Source organism: Labrus mixtus, chromosome 1, assembly GCF_963584025.1.
Source record: "Labrus mixtus chromosome 1, fLabMix1.1, whole genome shotgun sequence".
Lineage (NCBI taxonomy): Eukaryota > Metazoa > Chordata > Actinopteri > Labriformes > Labridae > Labrus > Labrus mixtus.
Window position 1 is genome coordinate 9,045,631 of NC_083612.1, and position 15,657 is coordinate 9,061,287.

The window sequence follows — 15,657 nt, forward strand, 5'->3', positions numbered from 1 at the left end:
CGCCAGGCTATCTGCACCCCCAGTTGATCATACACATCATTCACTACTTGATCTTGTTTTTATTTAGGGGAATGATTTCAGTGACCAAACACCATCTAAACACAAATAATAAACACAAATAAAGGCACGTAAGGAAAGAATGCGAACCTTTAAGCCTTTAAGGGTTTGAAGTTCTTATAAATGCCGTTACATGTATGGTAATTCACTTCAAGTAACTGGAGACTCCATAAAGTCAAGTTTGTGAGGACTCCGGTTTGTGAGTCTGGACCGAGGTCACTGATAGAGGACAGGTGGTCTTTCATTAGAGGGGCCAGGTAAAGAACCTCAACAGTCTTTCTACTGAACAAAAGACAAATCAAATTAGTCTTAAAAATAATAGCAAAGCGATGACTTTTCCAATCAAATGTCATCACAGACCGTCTGAAGTCTCGTCTTCACAAAGTTTACAACAGTTTTGTCCAATATTTAAACAAAGATCTTGAAGGACTTTTCCCAATCACAGTTGCCATGGTTACAGTAGCATGTTTAAATAGAACAAATAGGTCACTGGTTAATGGACAACACTGAAGGTTTTCTATTAACCCCTGTGTACATACACACACACGCTCACACACATCTGAACCCTGAGAGATCTGCATGCCTGCGTCCTGAGTCATCGACCATAAATCAAATGATCGCCCTCTCTCTTTGTCTGATGTTTGTGAAGATATGTGTGTGTGTGTGTGTAGGTCTGTCCTACCCTTCCTTGCTGGACAGGTCGAGGTGGGTGTGAATGTCCAGCAGAAGCTCTTTAAAGAAGCGCAGCCTCTTCCGCTCGGCCTCCTGCGTGAGGTCGAACACTTGCTCCATGTCCTCCATGTATCGAGGGTTACAGCGGTTCAGCTCCTCCAGCGCCTTTGTGTAGCGATCCTTCGCCTGAAGCACACACACAAACACACAGAGAGACCACATGCTTAGCTACTGCACAAACCAGTCACCCTGCAAATACAGTAAGAAGTGTTCCTGTGCTTCCGCCTACAGAGGGCTTGAAAATATTAAGAGTGATGTCTGCACGGTTAGTGGGCTTTACAAACACGGCCAACGACTTAATACAAGAGTCAATTAATTACAGCTGCAGCTTTTGAGTTTGGTTTAAAAGAATGGTTTTTAAGTCAGGACAAATTTCAGCCCGTCTTGCGTGTGCAGTCGTTCGTTTCTACGACTGCACACACTCACACTATCCCGACTTTGGGACTTTTTTTCCTGATTGTTTTTGAACACAGTGATTTCGGATAGACAGTGTCCGAAATCAACGTGGCATCAGCAGGCATGCCTGTTTGATCCATCTTCCCCCCTCCTATCATGAAATAATTTGTTGTTAACAGGGAGTATTTGTTTTGACTTCACTGCCAGTAAGCTTGTGTTTGTTGGTGATTCTGAGTTTGTGTGAGAGAGAGAGAGAGAGAGAGAGAGAGACAGAGAGAGACAGAGAGAGACAGAGAGAGACAGAGAGAGAGAGAGCATAACTGAGGCGTGCATATGAAACAACTGATACTCATATCTATTGACAACTGTGAATGCTCCCGTCCGGATTTCACTCGAACAGTGTGCGCTCTCAAGTGGTACATTGTGAGCTTTTGTTGTGCGACAGAAATGATTCACTCGTACAGTGTGAGCTGACAATCCGCCACCAATTCTATACAATCGAACAGTGTGCACCGGGCTTTATGACTCTTCTTGATCACATCCCCAGTCGTAATATGCACCTAACTAATGATCTATATTTACAGATTGCAAGCACAGGACTGGATTTTGGTATCCGAAGTGTTGTGGTTTTTCATTTTCTAGCTTCACTAGTATCATTCAGTGACATTTCTGTACCCACAAAACTTTTTGTGTGGAGAGCAAAGAGAATTATAATGCAATCCCAGAAGACATCTGGTCACCAAGCGACATTTTATCTTAATTTAATCTTTAAAAAGCTATCTGCATGTTAGTGCTGTTAGCGATCCTCTCTTGGATATCGTTGGCCATCACTCCCAGAGGCATACAAGGTCGACAGATAAATACCTGGTGGGTTCTAAGAGTGGCTTTTAAAATAAAATATGCCACAAACACAAACTCTCTTCACCTCACTAGACTACCCCTGAACTTTATTTTGCTCATCGCACAGGTAGGTTAAAAATATGTCAGTTGTTTTTTTTAAAGCTTTGGTACTTTTTGTTACCACTGAACTGGAAACGATCTGACAACCCTTTCAGTAAAGGAGGCCTTTTTCCCCCCGAAACTACCAGATGATTCATGATATTGGATTTCACGTCCTTTGTTTGGTTTCTCGGTTGTTTGGGTCGCAGGATTTCCCTGTTTTTGGTCGATCGTTTCCCTCTTCAGGACCTGCAGCTCTTTGAGTTTGTGCAGAGAACGGAGGAGGCAAGCCTGGTCATGCTTCAGAAGTCAAAAACACACACACAGGTATGTTTTTCTGGACTCGCTGACACACCCAGACTGCTCCAAGAGGAGCTCCACTGGGGACTGTGTGTGTGTGTGTGTGTGTGTGTGTGTGTGTCTTTGTCTGTGTGTGTGTGTGTGTGTGTTCTTTGTACTTTTTCGGTCTCCTGGTTGCAGCGCTCCACCCGGGTCGTGTATTTGCGGACTTCCTCCTGTGACTTGGTCGGGTCGGCCTTGGCGTGCGTTTCCCTGGTAACCGCCGTCCACTCCTCCTTCCTGGCCTGATGGAAGGTCTTCTTGCTGGACTCCACCTTGATACACACACACACACACACACACACACACACACACAATGAAACTCTTTGATGGGCTATTGTAATCAATACAGCGTCAGTTACACAAACCACACCTTGTTACATTTCTTAAACTGGAGTCCTGTTCGCTTGCCGACATATTTGATGGAATTAACTGATGAGAAGCTTAATTCACTTTTAAACATTTAACATATTATTGACAAGTATGATTATTTAGGAAAAAGACATGGGACAAAAGGACTCCCAGGTACCCTGTTGGCCAAGGGACATCTGAGCTGATCATGATCACTGACATGCCGCTGACTGACCTAAGAGACCCCTCCAGCAGCCCTCACCTCTTTCAGTTTGCGGACCCAGGGTTTCTGTGCTTTGCGGAAGCCGTCGTCCGCGTCCTTTGTCTCCCTGAAGCCTCCTATCATCTGCTTGTGAAATGCATCCTTCTGCCAGTCTCGCATCTTCTCCGCGTCCTCGCCGGCCAGCCGCTGCCGCAGCTCCAGATGCAGCTCGCTGAGTCGGTCGGCCGCCTGCATGAAGGCGTGCCACGCTTTTTCCAGCGTACCATACTGAGGACCTGAGACAAGAAACGGTTGTTAAACAAAAATCCCATTCAGTGCAGATCCTTCAAGTGGTCGGTTTGTCTAAATGCCTGTCAATACTGACATGTAGTTTCTTTTAACTTGCTGAATATGAATGCTCTGCTGCAGTATTTATATCCCATATGATTCATGTTTTTTTTCTCCTCACCTTTCTCTACGACTCCCCTCCATTTCTTTGCCCAGTCACTGAGCTGTAGAGCATAACTTTTTTCTATCTTTGCTCTCTCCTGGAAGCAGCTAACCAGCTCGTTACACAGCCGGTGGCCATCGTCTATCCTCCTCACCGTCCTTTTGTAGTTCCCCGGCTGCAGAGGAACACAAAACACAGGTACAGTATAAAACTAACGACTCAGACTAAACTGATATCAGTTGGTGTGTCACTTCAACGCATGTCACTTCCATGCTAATAACAGAACATAATAATCTGTGGCAGATGTTAGCATGTCGACCCGGCAGGATGTTTGGCAGACTCCTGATGATATATCTAACACTGAAATAGAGGGAGGAGTGAAAGAGGACAGACAGATCAGCGAGTGAGTGGAGCTGAAGGTTTGTAGTTTTTCCAGATGGCGGGCTGTGAAGCCGGCGGTCAGTCAGCAGGGACTCATTATTTTGTCTCTGTCGCTATTTAAACAACAAACACTGAAATGCTGCCTCATCTGCCAGCTTTGACCTACAGATGCTCCTCTTAGCTCGTCTAATAGCCAGGTCGGGATATATCTCAGGGTTTAATGGAGTTTAAATGGATCTGATCTTGTTAAATAACTCAGTAAACTATACAGATTTGTCTCTTATTTGTTGTCAGCTTAATAACTCATTTTGTCACACAAGCTGCTGTGGCTGTGTTTCAGTAATAGGAGAAGCTCCTTCACTGATCACAGGGTTGATGGTTCTGTGCATGTTGAAGTGTCCTTAGGCAAAACACTGAACCCTAAATTGCTGCAGAGAAGCATGTTAGAAGGTTAGCATAATGCTAACTTGAAGCCATCCTTGTTAAAGTGTGCATTTCGATAAGATACTTGACAAAGCAGCCATGAATGTGATGAAGTCTCATCAGTCCTGGTATTATCTAAATATCTAGTTATCTCTCTCTCCGGTTAAGTTGTGGTATAAAGTGGTGTGTGTAGATACTGTACCTCCCAGAAGCTGTCAGAGCTGCCCAGCTCGCTGAGGTCCCCATTAGAAGACATATTGGGGTCGGACTTACAGCACAAAATGATGGCGGCTATGAAAAAGACTGCAGAGACAGAGAGAGAGAGAGAGAGAGGGGAAAACATGCATTAAATCAGAGTGGTTTTTGAACATTTCAAAATACAGGAGGAACACTTTCACATGACAGAGTTACGTAACCATGTCATGATGTTTCACTGATTAGAAGAAGGATAAGAGAAGGGAAGTGAGGACAGCAGAAACAACAGAATCTGATGTGGACCAAACCCAGAATCAGAAATACTTTGTTTATCCCCGGGGGGAAATCCAGTAAGTAATGAACATTAGGTCCGAACACAGAACTTAAGAGAAGCCCGTTTTTCTCTCAAAAGGAAAAATGTAAAAAAAAAAAAATCTGTGCGGCAGGGACAGACACGTCCGGGCTTTTAGAGGCTCAACTCGTCAAATCAAGGATCAACTCTGTAAATGCACTCTTTTGAAATCATGTAAAAGTTGCTAAACGAGAGCGATATGGACTACACACTACAATTCTCCAAAAGGTGTGGCACTTTCATTGGATCCCGATTTTGAATTTGAACAACTACACAGCAGAAATCAATACAGAAATGATAAGAATGTGTTTGTACATCACTGCAGCTTATTTCTTTCTTCCTGACTGTAAATCAGTCAGCTGTAACCTGACCTTCAAAAGCCAATCTGACCTCTATCCGGGCTAACCGCTCACATATGTTCACTTCTTGGGGCGGCAGTTGCTCAGTCTGTATGGACTTCGGTTGGGAACCAGAGGGTTGTTGGTTCAAGTCCCTGTACGGACTAACGTATGGAATTGGGACTGGTTTCTGAAGAGGTGCCAGCTTACTTTAAGAGCACTGGTGAAGGGACTTGAGCAAGGTATCAAACCCTCTTAGGTGCTCTCTTTTTTTAATATCTACATTTTTTCATTTTGGAGCTTCAATGTCTTTATTTGGATAGGAAAGTGGATAGAGCAGGAAATCAGAAAGAGAGAGAGAGAGAGAGAGAGTGGGGAAAAGGAGCCACAGGTTGGACTTGAACCTGGGCCGCCCACTCTGAGGTGAATATCCTCTGTACGTGGGGCGTTACCTAACCACGAGGCCATCAGTTCATGTCCAAAGTATCATGTTTTTTGCATGTTTTCTCTGGCCTATGTGTGTGTAGCATGTTCCAAAAAAAGGAGTGTAAAAACTGAATTTCCAAAAAGGCGTTAATGAAGAATGTCGGCTTCTTCTTCTTCTTAGCTCCAAAAGAAGAATTGTGACGGCCAGAATACCAAACTGAAGGCTTCCAAATGATAGCATTTCTTTTAACATTTCCCTAAAAGACATTTGTTAAGGAAATGTTCACAAACTCGTGACCTTCCAGTCTCACAGCTCGACTGTACTCGGCCGTACAGTTTCAGCCTCTGGCAAACTGCAGCTCCACGTCAGTCGACACAGAAAGCTTCAGAGTATTCCCCTCTCTCTCTGCCCACAGGCCTGTTTTCTCCACATTGCTGCCCAATTTTCCTTCTGAACACAAATGAACTGTGTGTGTGTGTGTGTGTGTTATCCTTGTCTCACTCATCCGCTCCATTACTGAGGCAGGAATCTGTGTCAGCCCGGCCTGCTCTTCCACAATGGACCTCATTCATCAGAGAGGAGATGCACAAACATTTGTAGAGAATCCTCCAGATAATAACTCACAGGAAGAAGAAATGTTGAACTATGAAATGAATCTGCCCTTTTTATCCAAAACTAAGATTTTAAGTACTCAATTATCAATTCTGAGAGGACCAGTACTGTACCCCTTAAAGGTGCCCCGTGGAGTTTTCTTATAAATAATTAACATTTATGTTTATGAGTAGTTGTCTCTCCTCCCAACTCATTTTGGAAATCCTCCATCAGTGAGTCCTAAAAAAGGCAATATACTGTAGCTGCTCGAGGCTAAAAACTCAACACCAAGCCTTTAGACTCCTTTAGATTAAATTGTCTAAAAGAACACAATCCTTTTTAGATCAAGTAAAGGTGATTATTAAATTTAACATTTTGAGTTGTGCAACAAATATAATTCCATCCATACTGCAAGTATTCATTTTGTTGGTATTGATATTTTCCGATCTAACAACACAAAGGTAAATTACACTGAGTTCATTTGCACTCATTGTGTCCTGAGGGGACCTCCTCTGCTGATGAACCCTGTGAAAAGTTCACTGTGACCCGACTTCTCAATACATCGACTTCCTCCGAGCTGCACTCCCATTGGACAAAACCCTGTTTCAAGGCCAAGCTAACTTCCAGACAACAACCTGGGGGGAAGCATGCCAGTCCTCCAGTCCTGACTGTGAGCAGTGATCTTTTCTGTCTCCACTGAACCAGAGCCATGCTGCTCGACTCTGTCTATCGTCAACGCTGATTGACGCTACACAAGTTCAACTTCACAGGAGTACAGTCATCGTTGTATTTTACCTGCTTATAAACTCTACTGCAAAACAAGAAGGTATATATTGTATGTCACGGTTATATTTGGTGACACAGATGATGTCTTTAAACATCGGATTAAAGCACTACAAACAAATATTAAAGAGACAAACACTTGTTTATTCTATCTGTAGCTCAGCAATCAGTACAGTGTAAGATTTGGCAGCTATTTTAGATTAAAGTCTTAGTCTTTAAAATCTTTTAGTCACATTTTAGTCATGTTCACCCTTCAAAGTTTTGGTCTACTTTTAGTCGATGGCAACAAAAGATTTTAGTCGAGCTTTAGTCAATAAAATGTCTTAACTTTAAGTCGAAATGGTTTTTTTTTATCTCCAGCTACACTGTCGTGCATTTTCCTTTCTATTGAATTTGTAAATAATGTCCCTATATCTGTCCTTTTTGGCGTCATCACCAGTATGCCCAGGTTAGATCAAGGGCATCTGCCACCCACCACTAGAGGGAAAAAAAGTCTACAAGAATGTTTCTCATACTTTGACAGACAGTTAAGAAGTCGTGACAGCTCACCACTAACATTTTAGTTCTGTCTCGTCGCGGTAATGAAAACAAAACATACGTGTCATCACAGTTTTTATTATAAAAGATCTATTTTTAGCTCAACAGCGTCTCATCTTTGCCACAGAGATAAGGTTGTTAATGAACCTTTATAGTCATAACTTGTATTACCAAATTAACACTGTGTACTACATTTGTGAACATGCTTGAAATTTACATGGAAAAAAAACACAAGTATCTAACATAGATTTTCCCAGAACACTTTTTAAAGCAGAGTAGAATAAGCTATACCTATTTTTTAAATACATTTTTACAGATCTGTCACTTTAAAGCACTTTAATTTTGTTTGTTTGAGATACTGATTTAGAGCAAGGCTTGACTTGACAGGACTGTGAGGAGTTTCCACTTCCTCCCTGTGTTTCACAACGTTCTCTCTCACTGTAGATAACTAGCTCACTCCCAAAATAAGAGAAGAATATCTGAGCTCTCTGAGCGTGTCGGTGGTACGATAGACGCAGAGAGGAACAGTATGCTGCTTGGTGTGACCTTCAGGGAACAATGTGGGCGTGAGTCTAAATAAACACCACAGTAAGCCCAGGATACAAGAATGCAAAAGGTGGTATCTACTTGTGCAACATGCTCACACAAGGCTTGTATTCGCAGTTGTGAAATGCTTCTGTTAGCTGTGTCTGAGGCGATAGGTGACATTACAGATTAGCAAAACACTGATGTTCAACAACACTATGGGACATTACACCTCTCAAGACACCTCAGCTAATCACCTGCAAACATCAGCGCTGTTATCTTTTCTTCAAACTGTATGGACTGATGAAGGCAATATATCACAGAGTGTGTGTGTGTCACAAGGAAATGGCAAGTATGCTAGCAGCAGCGGTATCTGCCACCGGCATGCCAGAACATGAGAGAGTATGAGAAAATGTACTTCACCATGGATCACTAATTACTGCTCTTAAATCCTACAGGACAGCAGAGTGTTGGCATGCATGTGTGAGCATCTGGGTGCGGCTCATTGACAGCTCGTAGGTTTGCTGCTTTAATGTGTAAAATCCCGCTGGTTGGTGTGCAGGTGCTGACAGTAAAAAGTCAACATAGAGCTAGATTTCAACACCAAAAGTGCTGCATGTTCCCTGATAGAAAGCAGACACAATTCTTACACAAAACACTGCCATGGTCAAACACAAGCAGCTATAAAACAAATGTAACAGGTGATGAGGACTTAATCTCACAACTCTCTGTAATTCAGACAAAAACTATGCAGAGTAAGTTCGTGCACACAGTCTTAACAAAACAACAGGCTCATAAAACGGTATGGTTTCCATTTTGAAAACCTTCATCTTTTAAAGACAGTGCTTTTAGTTCTTCTTGAAACTACCTGTCGTTTAAGGCTCTTGTTATTTTAACAAAGCTCTTTTATTATATATACTTTTTTTTATGCTTTGTGGTATTTTTTTTTCTGGGTGTGCCCCAAGGTTCAGCCTGTGGCCCACTGATTTTTTCTGTCTTTAAATAATCCATAAGCATGCTATTCAGGTAGAATGATATGCAGACGATACACACCTCTATATTTCTATACAAGCAAAACTAAAAAGCTTTGTTATTAGATTTCAGATGTCAGTAAATAATCTGTAAATATTTATTAAGTATAATAATTAATAATTAAGTATAACCCGGTTTCCAAAGAAAGGGGAAAACTTCCATTTCAGATTGTGCTCCTTTTTTATCATGTTTTTTATTAAAGGTCACTGAAAACATTTAACTAAACACAAAGGTAAGTAAAGCACCTTTAATACCTTTCTGTTTGTTTATGTTCTAGTTGCTAGGTCGTGAGATCACACTGAGATAGACTCAGGAGTGAGTTTGCATGTTTGTATTCAGCAGTCACACGGTAACTACAGCCAATAGTGAAGGGATTAGACTCTCTGCTGTCTGAGACAGACCTTGTTAGCTGGATACAGTAGCCTGAGCGTAATTCAACATGACCACAGTACTCTTAAGCAAAATGGAAAATGGAGCCAAGACAAACTGAGCCAACTATCTTACTGCTACTAAAATCAAATCAGACATCAGTAACGTGAATACAGAGACAAAGTCTGGTCTTTTTACAGCCTTATTATTTTAATCATTTTGAGTGACAAAAATAAACAGATAGAGCTCATTTTGAAATAATAACACAATGTCGACGAGAGCGGAGCAGATAAATTGTCGTTCATCAAACAGTACCACCTACCACGAGTCTGACTACCTACTCAAGCGATCAGGAGAGCTAGAGTAACAACACAACTACACATTGACCTGCATTTTTTGATTTATGTCAAAGTATGTATTACAACTCATGTAAAAACATATGATGGATGACACAGCAGAGCTAACTTGTAGGTTTCATTTGCGATTTCGGAGACACCATGCAAACATGACAGAGAAACAACAGAACTGTAAATGTCTCCTGTTTATAATAATATAATGCATTTGCCTTGTTTCCTGAAGTCATCAATGTGGTAACATTTTGTTTTCTCCATAAGAATCAATCTGTAACAGTAATGTCATAACAACTGTTTTAGCTCTTACTCTGATTTAGATGATATTTCTACTAAACTGTTGTCTACACCACTCGTGAAAGCGATGATTTCACTAAAATATCCGTTAACATTCAGTCATAAAACGATGCACACTACATTTAAAACTAGATGCGTGAACTATTGGCTGGTTAGTTTGTCAACAAGCAGAAATTACCGTGAAAATGGAAGAGGCTCTGTGTCACAAATCACTTCAAAAACTCAACCGAGGGACATATTCTGAATGTGTTCATACATTTCCAAAGAATCTCTCCTAAATCATCGACAATATCAGCATATCCTACATTTCTAAATCTAAAATTGCAACATTCATTGGGCCTACTTCAGAGTGTCCAAACGGCACATTCTGCATGTTTGGTTTAACTTCAGCTCTTTTCTTTTTACTGTGATCAACAGGATTTATATCACTGTTATCATTTTTAACTTGTATATGATTTTATAGCATTCTGTAATCTAGCTTTATTCTGTACAGCTCTTGCTGTTCAACTTGAACTTTATTTGTCCCCAGAGGCTGATTGGTTTTGCGGCAAGGCAGAACAAGACAGTAAAAAGACAAAATACAAAAGTACATCCAAAAAGCCAACACGGCAAAATGCAAGAGGCACTGCATATAGCAGCCTTCAAGAAACAACAGGGATCCTTGACTGAGGCTTTTGGCAGCTTCCATTAAAGTAATGTGCTGAGTCAACGTAAAATATAAATAGGTCAGTTAAATATACATCACTATTTTTAAATGAGCGTTATATGTACTTGTATTGATTGATATACATGTTAAAGTGGAAATTTAAATCAATTAATCTATTTTGGGAATTGAGGCATCCCTCAAACTGACCAGTTACAGGCAGTAAGTAAATATTAGCAGCGTACAGTAGACACGTTTTGGAGATGCTGATGAAAATATGACTACGCGATCCCAATTCATTATTTAGAATATCAGTTGAGCCTTTGGTTGGGGCTTAGACCTCTGGCATGAGCTGGTGGTCAGCTGAGTGTTGGATTCATGCGGATCATCCATGATACACCCATCATCCCTCCCATGGCTCTGTGTGAGCTGAGCTCTACGAGGATGTTTACATTCCTCATCACTGATCGTGAACTTCAGTTCAGTCCCATTGGTCTAACCATGCACACCCTCAACAAACACACCACCAAGGACGTCAAACAATCCTGGAGATCTGGGAACAACTACTGACTCAGATTCCACTTTTACAACATCTGAAGGAGCCTCTCCGACTGCAAGAAAATACCCAAGAATCATCAAAAAAACGTCTTCAAAAACATCGTCCCTCACAGTTTGTCTCAAGATGTGTGTGTCATACAGTGCCTGGTCTCTTTTAGACTGAGTCTTTTAGCCATTCAGAGGTATGCAAAGGCTACAGCTTGATCCAATACTGGGCAGCAGGCTGTCAGGCCTGACCGACAGAGAACAGGAGGAGCGTTCAAAGAAGGGAAAAGTGATGGAAGAAAATGAAGCCAGGAAAGACTGGAAGACAAAAGCAATGACAGGAGATGCTGATCGCCACTTCTGTGTTGAAAATTAAAAGTGGAACAGGGACCCAAAGCATTCACAATAAATACAGAAGGACAGCGTGGAAAGGGAGGAGGTCTGATGTGGTTTCTGTAACACAGCAACCCAACAGATTAAAGGGCAAGGGGAGCTGGTTTGTCAAGCTCTGATAATTGAAGTAGAAGTGTGTTGGTGCACGAAATAAAGAATCAGCTATTGAATGACATTAACAAAAAACAGCAACTGTTTTTGTGTTTTTGCGCTGAGGCTGTGTACTCATGTTGTTTTGTAGGCCTGCTTTTTAAAGAACCACTCAACTGAAAATCTGTCTTTTACTTTTGACCCTTAGCCCGGTTCTAGACCTCTTATCGCTCCTCCCATCTGTGATATGTTCATTGATTAAAAAAAAAAAGATCAGGTGATCTGCACAATGTGCCCCCCTCTGACCCCAACACTGAGCCAATCACAGCTCGCACCGGGGATTAAAATTGGAAAGTAATCTCCCATCTTCACCAGAGAAATGCCATCAGAGCGTTTGCCTCCACGGTGGCAGAACAGTTACGAGTGGATTTACACAACGATTCCTGAAGCCACCTTTATTTCCTTGGTATATGCATGAAAAACGCAGCGCTATTCAAGCTTCTGTTTTAGCTAGCACAGCTAAGAGTGCACACATGCTATACCCTCTTTGAGTCTTTCCTTACAGGCACGGTGTTGCTTTGAGCTAAATGCTAAAAGCATGCTGGTATACCAAACAAGAAAAAGCTTCCATGCAATAAATAAATAGTTGTAATGTTCCTCATTTTCACCAGATTATTTCAGCATGACAGCAGAATAGAAATCGCTGATAGGCACAAAAAGCCCTTTTTAAAGACGGTAAACATTGGGAAAATATGAGCTGATTCAGTGATTTCACATTAGATGCACAGAGTGACTCATTTCATTGTTTATGACTTTGTTGTATCATCCTTAAATCAACCAAACGTATCAATTCAGGCGCACAATGGGGATCTGAAACATGTAACACGTAATTGAATCCACAACACTGAGATATGTGCATGTAATAAAGGCCCTGCTGAAGAGGTGGGTGATGGTACAGAGAGATAGAGAGACAGAAGGAGATCCAAGTTGTGGTTTGTAGAGAAATGGGTCAGGCCAGTGAAGAGGAGGAGGAGAGACTAGCTGAGGGAGTGACGGATAGAGAGGCAGGTCCAGACCTCATAAGCTCCACTGGAAAACCCACGATCACTAATCTGATTAATGTACAGCAACAGTTTCCCCTGCAACCAGCCTCCGTCTCCATGGATCTACATATCGTGGCACGTGGAGGCCGCCACGAGTGTGAGTCTATAAGCTCCTCTGCTATTGCACGTCTGCATTCCAGCAGAGGTTCAGAGTGTACACATCAGGTCCTGGAGGCTCCAAACATCTATACACAGAAACACTCTGAGATACTCTTTTTTTTTTGGGGCTTTAGATTCTGTTTCCGTGCCAACAGCTGGCTGTGTGTTGGAGCCTGAGAGACTGCTGTGTCTCTTACTGAAATAAGAGACTCGGTTTGAAGGAGGAAAATGAAAAAAGCTCAAAAAGATGATTGCTATTGACAAAAATAAAACCTGTTACGGTCGACTTTGAAAGCCACTATCATGCTTTGTTCAGCTAGACAAGTACAAGTCCCTTCGAATGGCTACAGAGGTACTTCAGGGAATAAAATCTGTCTTACAAAAGTTCATTGCTGCTGCAGTCTTTTAGGATAATCACTTCTTGGATGAGCTCTACCACAAGCTGTTTTTATTAGGCCTTGTGCCTTTTTACGACGCACCGCAGTGTGTGTGGCTGAGCTGTAGCTGAAGCTTCACTAAAATGCAAACAGGATGACTTCATTCTCACTGCTCCCCTCACTCCCTGGTGTCATAACAACAGCTAAACTTGCCGAGTGAAGAGTGAGGGGAAAACTCTGCACAGTTAGCGTGCTGGTGCCAGAAGAATGACAGATATTGCAGCTGGATGAAGCAGCAGCCCCCAAAAAAATAGGAATCATCTGCCACCACAACCGCAGCCATTTTTGTACTACATACAAAACTCAGATAGACAGAGACAAGGTAGAAAATCTGCAATCCAAGAAAGGCGGGACAAATAGACCATTGACTTGGTGCTACTGTAAGTCCTCTCACTTCATAGATTGGTCTGATATGTTTCAGTTCAGGCTCAATCACATTCAGAAATACGCTTTTAAACTACACCAATAAATTAAGGGCATTCAGAAATTGTCAAAACAAACAAATAAAGCACCGTCATGTTTAAGAACAGGGTTTCCCGAAAGCTCTTCTGCGTCAAGGACATCTGGAGTGGCTACCAGACGAGCAGCCAACGACGACATGAGCTCAGATTGAAGGTTTGGATTCCTTTAGTTTCTGTCATTGTGCAGGTTTCTATTGCATTTTCTGCAAAGGTCTCTTCCTCTCAGAAACAAACTAGCAGAGTGACTATTCCTGATAATACATTTTTTAAAAAGCTGAAATCATTCTGTGTGGATCAGGGGGCTGAGAGCCGAGCTGACACTAGCAATCCTAGCCCTTAGCTATCTGCATGAACAATAAAACAAATACATTAACATCTATTTTTATTTTTCCTATTAAGGTCTATTTATTGTTATATTTGCACCAAGTCTACTACCTGCACGTTATAAGTACTGTGCATAACGGCCATTTATATTAGGCAAAACATGTCCAGAGTTCATCATCATTCAACATCAATATAATCACAATCCAACCCTGATCATGAACAACGCCCAGGCCGAGGTTAGTCTACATGTTGGATGCATCACACAGGAAGAAACTTTCCTGAACATTAAATGCAGCGTTTCAAATCTAACAGTTTATGTTGTAATAAAGGGAGCACAGTAAGATGGTTATGAAGAGGACATGTATAACAGACACAGCACACAAACCACATGTTGCACACCACCGTGTCAGCAGAACTTACCTTATTAAAGATGAAAACAGAGATGGACAGATGTCCAAACAGAAGACACTCTGTCTCCACGGGCCTGAGAGACACAGAGGGATAGACGGAGAGAGAGGAAGATCCCTCAGGAGCCAAAGCAAAAGAAGGACACAGAGAGGTTTGTTAGACAGCAGAGCAGCATGCGGTTAGATTTCCCCCCCCCTGCACACCGGCAGTGTTCAGGCGGAGCTGAGCCAGTGGTCTGTTATAAGGCGCTCTGCAGGCTGGAAGGTGGCACATTCTGGGAGTGGAGGTGAAATGCCACACATGGAGCAGGGAGAGGACGGTTAATGAAACAGTCAGAGAGCAGCGGCCCCCATTAGAGAAGGTCAGAGCAGTTAGCTCACACCTCTAAAATTACCTGCCCAGGCGATGAAGTGGGAAGGGAGTGTCCCGTTTAATCCTCTGAACCGGGCAGTAAAAATACGCCGCCAGTGCATGCATTGGTATTTTTGCTTATTGATGGGTTATTTCTGAGGAGTTTTTAATTCCCAGACGATCAGTTGAGACAATAAACCATACATGTTGAAAGTTTTGAACTGCATCATTAATATCAAAAAATTTAAAAAAATCTACAGATTTTTCTGAAATATCAAACTGAACATATTAATCCAAATTATTATGAATGTAAAAAATGAACAAAACACAATTTAACACTTGAGAAATCATTTCAACTAAGTACTCTTTTTCAAGTTTGTGTCATTTTCCGTTTCAATGAGCAGATTGCTAAAACATTTAGTTCATTTAATCTGCATTAGAAATGTGGGATAATTGGGACATACTGTATAACTAAACCTGTGAAACATGACGGTTTAACGGTTTAACTTTGCTTTAATATTTTACATTTTGGATCAAGTCTAACAGGTTGAACAACAACGTACCAGAGCCAGATCTGATTTCACAATGTGTTGTTTCTCAGGCCCGACTGATGTGAGATTTTTGGGGCCGATAATAGGGAGAGAAAAAAATGCAGATACCAAAACAGTATATTGTTATCTTTCTTAGATCTGTCTTCGATGTTTAGAGATAGCTACACACATATTTATTGAGTTGTTT

General features: G+C 41.7%; 1 protein-coding gene across 1 annotated transcript in view; it reads right to left on the reverse strand.

Moving 5' to 3' along the window:
* The window catches only part of pacsin3 (protein kinase C and casein kinase substrate in neurons 3), a 34,850-nt gene that overhangs the window by 13,706 nt on the left and 5,487 nt on the right, over positions 1-15,657 (reverse strand). Inside the window, 5 exon segments of the mRNA XM_061058710.1 lie at positions 709-915; positions 2,583-2,738; positions 3,077-3,312; positions 3,486-3,642; positions 4,474-4,574. Of these exon segments, the coding sequence (XP_060914693.1) occupies positions 709-915; positions 2,583-2,738; positions 3,077-3,312; positions 3,486-3,642; positions 4,474-4,527 (810 nt within the window). The 5' untranslated portion in view covers positions 4,528-4,574.